Below are 8,077 nucleotides of genomic sequence, written 5' to 3' on the forward strand. Positions count from 1 at the left end.
GGCGACCCCCGGGCCCGCCCCGAACACCGCCCCCGATTCCCGGCCACTACCCCTTAGCTCTTCCTGCTGACCCCCGAGGTCAGGTCGTGACCCCCGAGCTCGCCCCGATCGATCGCCATCACTTCCCCTCCCCCCGCCATCCCTAATCCCGACCCTTTGGCCCTCCCTGCTGATCCTCGAGGTCAGGTCGCGACCTTCAGGCTCGCCCCAAGACTCCCAAGGTCAGGTCCCCACCCACCCCCACGCTCACCCCAAAGACCCGCGAGCGGAGCCGTCCTTCACCTAGACCTCCAGAACAGCCGGAGGGACCCTCCCCTGACACATCTCGAGACACGCCCCCTGCCCCCAGAGACCCCTCACCATCCCAGGTCTGGCCTTGCTGGGCCCTCCTGGAGGACCGCACCCCGACGTGGGGGTCTCGCAGCCCGCATCGGTTGGTGACCCATGGCGGTGCTCAGAGCTCCGGGCCGTGCTGAGCCAGCTGCACACGTGTGCACACTGACACGCGTGCACTTGTACACACATGTGCATACCCACTCCCATGCACCCACATGAGCATATCCCCCCAACTGAGGCTCCCCAAGTCCAGATGTTTCGTGTCCTGAGCCTTTTATTGACTTGTAACCAAAGGGCAGGAGTAGTAAGTATCATTAGCAGAATTTTACAGTGGTGTAAACACGGAGCTCAGGACAAGATCCTTAAGAGCAGTTCTCAGCCAAGGATTCTTGGTCTTTCTCCGTCCCGGTTTCTTTTTTCTTCCTCCCGGTCTCTTCTTCTCTTCCTTCCTCTTTTTTTCCTCTGTGTTTGCCCCACTTCCGTTTGGTTTCCTGTGTCCCCAGTAGCAGGTTGAAAACCTGTGTGTTGGATGGATGGATGCCAGCAAAGCAGCCAGGAGAGCCCCGGGCACCCTGAGCTTCTGAGTTTGCCAGTCCCCAGTGTCCTTGCACATGCCTCCCTCCGTCCTGTCCTGACCTCCAGGAGAGGCAGGTAAGACGGTGCCCGAGGCTGGCCGGGGTGCAGAGGCTGATCCAGATGTAGGGGAAAGGGGGGCACTCAGAAGTCACTTAAATGGTGAGAGGGTCTGGGCTTGCAAGGATGGCTGTGGGGACGGCGCTGGAGTTTCCCCGCACATTCTTGCGACTGCACTGGGCCAGGAAGTGGAGAAGGTCCCTGGAGGATCCAGCCCTACTCCGGCTGCAGCAGCCATGGGGCTGTGCACGAGCAGATAGAGGGCTGGCCTGGGTGCTGGGTGGGGATGAGGAGTTCACTCAGAGGCCCACGTCCGGGCACTCCCAGGTGAGAACAGGATCAGCCTGTCTGGGCCAGAAGGGGCCCTGGCATTGATTGCCACCAACCAGGGGAACCTCGGGGGCCAACGGCCTGCTCATTCAGGGTATAGCTGGTTGGGGTCTGCTCAGAGGGGGACTGCAGGCCTGTGCTGTGCCTTAATTCCCAGTAGCGAGCCACCCCAGTGGTCAGCATGGCACCCCAGGGGCCCTGGAGAATGCTTCTGGAAGGAAGGAGGGAATGAAGGAAGGAACATGGGCTCTTACCTTTATTGATAATTGTTCAGAGCACGTTTTTCCACAGGGGTTTGACTCAGGCACTCGCCTGTTTGTCCTTGGTATGTGTGTGTGTGGTAGGGTGGGTGGGTGATGTGGTCCCCGTGCTCCATGGGGGCGACCCAAGGGGGCAGCGGGGTCTCGAACACCAGAAACCTAGAACCTTACGTACCTTGGAAAGGACGATCCAGGTAGATTGCCCCCCCCCACCCCGCAAAGGGAAAAATGGGAGAGGATGCCTGAAGGGGGATGATGGGGGGAGGAAGGCTGGGTGGGGTCCTCCAAAGGGTCAAGTTTCCAGCCCCCACTGGGAGACTGAGAAGGATCCCACATTCCTAAGATTTAAGACAGCAACTTCGGTGCTGCCGGAGGTCAGCCGCTGCCTGGCCAGCAGGTGCTTAAATCTTCCTCCCCAAAGTATCTGAGAAATGGGGGTATGAACTAAAAAGAGAGATTGTCATAAAAATCAGTTTTAAAAGATAGTGCATTTCAGCTAATGGCTTAGCCTGGGCAGTGAAGCGATGGGGGTGGAGCACGGAGGGGGGCTGTTACGTTGGGAACGGGGCTGTGGGTGAGTCAGTCCTGGGGTGGGGGGTGCATTCACGGAGGCCCTGTCGGGAGGGGCTGCCCAGGGACGGTGCCAGATACTCCCACACGGGGACCTTGCAAGGGAGCCACGAGAGGGAGTGTCGGGACTATTGGGACTTCTCCTTGGGTGTTGTCTTTATGGCCTCCTGTCCTACCCGCACCCTCGAATGTCTGGAGGGCAGATTTTATCTAGTGGTGCATTCAGACGTCCAGATATCTGCTGAATGAAACCCCCTGGGGATGGGGGCTGAGGTCAGGCACAGAAATTCCAACCTCGAAAACCCTATTGGTTCCTAAAGAGTAAAGACCTTAATTTTTTTAATCAAGGTTTTATTTATTAATTTGACAGAGAGAGAGGGGGAGAGAGAGAGAGAGCACAAGCAGGGGGAGGGGGAAAAGGAGAAGCGGACTCCCTGCTGAGCAAGGAACGCCATGCAGGGCTCCATCCCAGGACCCTGGGATCACGACCTGAGCTGAAGGCAGACGCTCAATCGACTGAGCCACGCAGGCGCCGCAAGTAAAGACCCTATAAAGACATATGCACGTGTGTGCACGCACACCCCTTACGTTCTTTCTCAGAGTCCCCTAAAGATGGCTTTTGGGCAGCATTCCTGATAAGTGAAAACTCAGGTCCTATAGAAGTCCCATTTTCTCTTCTCATTGTTCTGATGGTGGCACGAAGAGTTCCAGCAGACACAAACGGGACAGAGGGGTATAAGGAACCCACGGAACCTTTGTCGTATTCTCAAATGCTATCCGGCTGCTGCTCTCCCCCCTGGGGTCTCCCTCAGTGGGTCCTGGGGTTCAGGGCACAGGTGTGGGTGTGCAAACTCAGGGTCGGCCACTCCTGGGGTCCCAGGTGAGGGACCAGCATGCGGCGGCCACAGGACAGCCAGGACCCACGGGGGCTTGGCTGTTCCAAGTCATGCGGGCGGGCACTGGTGCTGGTGAGAAGCGCGTTCCTTGTTACAAACCCGGTGTCCTTGAGACAGCTCGCGGGCCACCCTGACGAGCTGTGGCCACAGCTCTCCACACCCCAGCTGGGCTGATACACAAAAGGTGTCTGCAGAGACTGTCCTGTTCTCCCAGGATGGGAAGGAGGCTGATGGGGGTGGCCCAAGGTGACCGGGTCAGTGTCACCCAGCTCCACCCGGCTGGAGCTGGATGTGAGTACCAGCCCGTGGGTGTGGACTGGACAGGGTGGAGGCGGCGACCCAGGGTGGGAGGAGCCCTCTTCTGCAGCCACCACCCTCCAGGCCCAGGGGACAGAGGAGCGTTGAGCCTTTAACCTTTGTTCTTAACACGGGGGAGCTTTGGTCACCAAGCTGACAGCACAGAGCCTTAGATCAGCGTTGAACTTCCTTCTCCCACCCCCGTGTCCTGTGGAGACACAGCTTGTGATTAAAAAAATCTGGGGGGGCGCCTGGGTGGCACAGCGGTTAAGCGTCTGCCTTCGTCTCAGGGCGTGATCCCGGCGTTATGGGATCGAGCCCCACATCAGGCTCCTCTGCTATGAGCCTGCTTCTTCCTCCCCCACTCCCCCTGCTTGTGTTCCCTCTCTCGCTGGCTGTCTCTATCCTCTGCCAAATAAATAAATAAAATCTTTAAAAAAAAATAATAAAATAAAAAAAATCTGGACTCGAAGCAAAAGTATGCATTTATGTGTGTGTGGAATATACATATAATACATAACATATAGGATATACATTGTAAGTATATATACTTATATAATTGTATATAAAAGACACAATTTATTCTATAAAATATGTTCAAATAGAGAATTGATTTGGAAATACGTGTATATTTTATGAGTTACGTACAGTGGTTTATTTTTACTATTATAATTTTTATTATGATTTTTAAAAAAAGTTTATTCATTTATTCGACAGAGAGAGAGACAGAGCTCACATGCAGGATTGGGGAGGGGGAAGAGAAGCTAAGTGCTCCCTGAGCAGGGAGCCTGAGGCAGGACTTAATTCCAGGACCCTGGGATCATGACCTGAGCCGAAGGCAGACGCTTCACCGACAGAGCCACCCAGGCACCCCTATTATTATTATTCTTTAAAGATTTATTTGAGAGAGACAGAGCAGGTGCGTGGAGGGGGAGGGGCAGAGGGGGGGAAACAGAGAGAGAGGGAGAGAAAGAGAGAGAATCTCAAGCAGACTCCCCACTGAGCGTGCAGCCGGACGCGAGGCTTGATTCCAGGACCCTGAGATCATGACCTGACTCGAAAGCAAGAATCAAGCACTCAACGGACTTGATGGTAGCTGGTAGCTGGCAAGCGTGAGCGAGAGAACACTCAGGGTGGCCTGTTGGAAGGTGTCCCTGTCTGACCGACGGGCTATCTTTCTAATAATTACCTAACTTCAACAATAGAAGACGTGCGCCTTGGTACGGACTTACTATTTCCCCATACACGGGCGAATACAAACGCACCTGCTCTCTTAAGACAAGATAAATTAGTGAAAAACACAAGAGGCTTGAGCGGGAACTCGGTCGCTTGGGGACGCCGCTCGGACACAGTCCTCTTGACCCGGTAAAGCGTCACCCACGTGAGCTAACCTGCTTCTTAAAGACAGGAGTTCTTCAAGGTCGCACAGGCAGGGGCAGCCCAGCCTCCGGGCAGAGAGGGTAGGAGACGGGGCGCCCCGGGAACCAGCCACACGATAGGTGTCCCGCGGTGCTGCTCGGCTGGGCTGGGGCTCACATGGACAAACAGGTTTGGAACAGGTGTGAAGGAGGAGGAGGAGGACGACGACAACAGTGGCCAGGGGTGCGGCCTGGGCAGTGCCCAACGCTGACACCTGCTGGAGAGCGCCAGGCGGGCTCAAGGCCCCCTCCCAGCGCGCCCCTGGGTGCCACGTGGCCTTTCCAGACGTGGAGGGGCTCCAGCCACGCAGCAGGACCTCGGGGGAGCACCTGGCCCGCGCTGCCCCGCTCCGGGCACGGTCGGCCGCATCTCAGGACCCATAAACGAGCTGAGAGCAAGTGCATTTTGCTGCTTTAATCCGTTTGGTTACATGGCTGGCGAGCTGCTGTCAGTCATCGTTGCACCGGCGGCAAACGCTGGGGACGGGGACCCCATCAGCCTCCTGAGAGAGTAGCGTCTGATGCCGGCGGGCTCAGGGTGGCGAGGCTCTGGTGCCCAGGATCACGTCCAGCCTGTCCCCCGCGTGCGCCAGCTGCACGTCGGAGAAGCCGTGTTGCTCCAGCAGCCTGCGGTACTCGGGCAGGCTGCGCTCCCTCCCCTGCGTCCGCACCAGCAGGTTCAAGGACGCGGGCAGGCTGCCCCGCGCTGCTGGGTTCTCCTCCAGGACCATCTCAGCCACCAAGATGCCACCGCCTGCGAACAACACAGCCAGGTTGAGTTGTGCGCAAGGTTCAACGGGGAGCCCCGATGGGGCGGCAGGTTTCCAGGGGAATGGGAGGTCGGGACTACTTGCAGGGAGGCTGGAGCCCTGCGCAAGGTTCAGCGGGGAGCCCCGATGGGGCGGCAGGTTTCGAGGGAGATAGGAGGTTGGGGCTACTTGCAGGGAGGCTGGAGTCCTGCGCAAGGTTCAGCGGGGAGCCCCGATGGGGCGACAGGTTTCCAGGGGGATGGGAGGTCGGGACTACTTGCAGGGAGGGTGAGGCTACTGCCCCCCCAGCCTGGGGAACCAGAATCCCAGGGGGACAGACTGAGACAGAGAGACAAGGAGGCGAGGACGAGGGGAAAACAGAGAGACAGGGGGCAGTCTCACGGCCCAGCCTCGGGCATGCCCAGCGCACGCGGATACAGCCCGGGGCTGCACTATGGATTCAGGGGCGTGCGGAAACAAGTCAGGAACTCTGGGTGTTGGGACCCGAGATCCCAGCAGGGAGCACGCATTCGCTTTGGGAATCCCCTAAGCAACCAGGACGGCACCTGCGTTGGAGCGGGGTTGGGACCAGCCCCGCCCGGTCCAGGAACACTCTTGGATTATCGGTGCGCAAAGTGTGAGAGCTTCAGGAACAAAGTGTGCGCGCGCACGTGTGTGTACGCGCCCCTACATGCGTCTGTCTGCGTCTCTGTTTCCAAAGCGTTCTCAAAGGATGGAGAAACCAAGCGTTGGGAACTCAACAGCCTTGGGATTGGAAAGGAGCCTGGCTGGCACTAAGTAGTTGATGTGTGCATCCAAACTCAGACCCACGGCCAAGTACACTGGCCACTTTACGCTCTGTCCTGCAGCCCCCAGGCCCCCTGCCCCAAGAGCAGGTAACCACTTAAGTCCCAGCTCTGGGGGTGGAGGGAAGCCCTGGGTCCTAGCACCTGCCAGTGTCCGTGTTGTAAGGACGTGTCTCCGTGGCCAAGTTCAAGCTAACAAGTCAGCATGAACGGGCGGGCTGGCAGCAGTCCTGAGAACTTATGGAGCGGTTCCAGCCCAACCCGGGGGGTGGGGTGGGGGGGAGAACCCTCAATGCAGCCGTGCACTTTCCCCGGCTCCCCAGCCAACCCTCCGCAGTATGAACACTCCCTGGAACCTAACTGTCTCCCCAGGCAGGTGTGGAATGACCCAGCGCTCAACCCTCAACCCCACCTGCTCCCGGGGAATACTACAGTTTTAGGATTCTTTCGTTTTCCGTTTTCTGAGTGTCAGTTCTGGGCTGGGCTCTGTTCCAGGACCTGGGAATGCAGTGGGGAAGAAACAGGCAGAAACCAGTCCTCCCAGGGCCACATTCTTCTTGGCGGTCAGCCGGAGTGTCCATGTGACATGGGTATGGCCAGGTGAAAACCTGCCTCTCAGTGACAGCATGTGTGTCCTGGGGCTGCAGCAACAAATGACCACACTCTGGTCATGTACTCTCTCCCAGCTCTGGAGACCAGAGTCTGAGACCCAGGCGGGGCAGGGCAGCTGAGATCCAGGCGGGGCAGGGCCGTGCTCCCTCCTGGGACTCCAGGGGAAGTCCTTCCTGCCTCTTCGAGCTTCTGGGCTCCAGGTGTCCCTGAACTTGTGGCCACATCCCTCCCATCTGTGCCTCTGTCCTCACGTGGCTTCTCCTCTGTGTCTGTGTCTCCTCTTCTGTCTTATAAGAACACCTGTCACTGGATTTAGGGCCACCCTGATCCAGGATCACATCCTTTATCACATCTGCAAAGTCCCTATTTCCACATAAGGTCCCATTCACATGTTCCAAGTGGACATAGATTTGGGGGGCAGGGGCAGGTTGGACAAGTCATCCTACTATATGGACCAATGAGGATGACTTAACTACGTCGCCTTTCTTGGCACTGAAATTTGCTCATTTAACAGATGTTGCTTAATTTTCTCTGCAGCTCTTGTTATGTTAGTATGTTCCCGAATACTCCACCGGATTTGTCAACACGTTGCAATACTGTTTCCAAACCCAGAACTCATCTGTGTCTGTGTGTCTGCGTGTCTGCGTGTCCGGCCCAGAGGCCTCTCCCTGCCCCCCGGTCCCTCCTAGTGTCCCGGTTCCTGGCATCCGACTGTTCTTCACTCCAGAATGTCTCCAGGAGCCTCCTAGGAATGGCGGGGGGGAGGGGGGTGGGAGTCTCCCTGGTTTCAGTCCACAAATGCCTATGGTATTTTTTTTCTATCTACAGATGTGAACTGGTAATTTGGGCTCTTGGCTGGAACCCTGAATCGTCTCATTTTCCATGCCAAGGCTGTAGATCCAATCCGTCTCCGCCTTATTCTTCATTTGTAAGAACTTTCCTATTCTTTGCTCCTGTGGCCACGCTCTGTGCATGGAGGGACAGACTCCACCCTTTGCCTTCCACGAGCTTGTTTGTTGATGCTTTGTCCCCTGGTCCCCACACGTGTCTTCGAGTCCTGGATGCCTGTGCACCTGTGAGGAGTGGGGGCTCGGTGGCTGCTGGCACCTCTTGGAGCTAGGAGACTCCCCATGTCAGCCGAGCGAGGGGGCTTTTCTCTGGAGGATGGGA

The 8,077-nt window shown here is 57.2% G+C and overlaps 2 protein-coding genes across 2 annotated transcripts in view; both read right to left on the reverse strand.

The window, feature by feature from the left end:
- The window catches only part of SLC25A6 (solute carrier family 25 member 6), a 3,315-nt gene extending 3,175 nt beyond the window's left edge, over nt 1–140 (reverse strand). The window contains exon 1 of the mRNA XM_019801319.2: nt 72–140. Coding sequence (XP_019656878.1) covers nt 72–140 — 69 coding nt within the window. The remainder of the gene's footprint in view (nt 1–71) is intronic.
- A 5,000-nt stretch (nt 141–5,140) lies between these two features.
- Nucleotides 5,141–8,077, reverse strand: part of ASMTL (acetylserotonin O-methyltransferase like) — a 21,280-nt gene continuing 18,343 nt past the window's right edge. Inside the window, exon 11 of the mRNA XM_034649879.1 lies at nt 5,141–5,494. Within this exon, the coding sequence (XP_034505770.1) occupies nt 5,274–5,494 (221 nt within the window). The 3' untranslated portion in view covers nt 5,141–5,273. The remainder of the gene's footprint in view (nt 5,495–8,077) is intronic.

Source organism: Ailuropoda melanoleuca, chromosome X, assembly GCF_002007445.2.
Source record: "Ailuropoda melanoleuca isolate Jingjing chromosome X, ASM200744v2, whole genome shotgun sequence".
Classification (NCBI taxonomy): domain Eukaryota; kingdom Metazoa; phylum Chordata; class Mammalia; order Carnivora; family Ursidae; genus Ailuropoda; species Ailuropoda melanoleuca.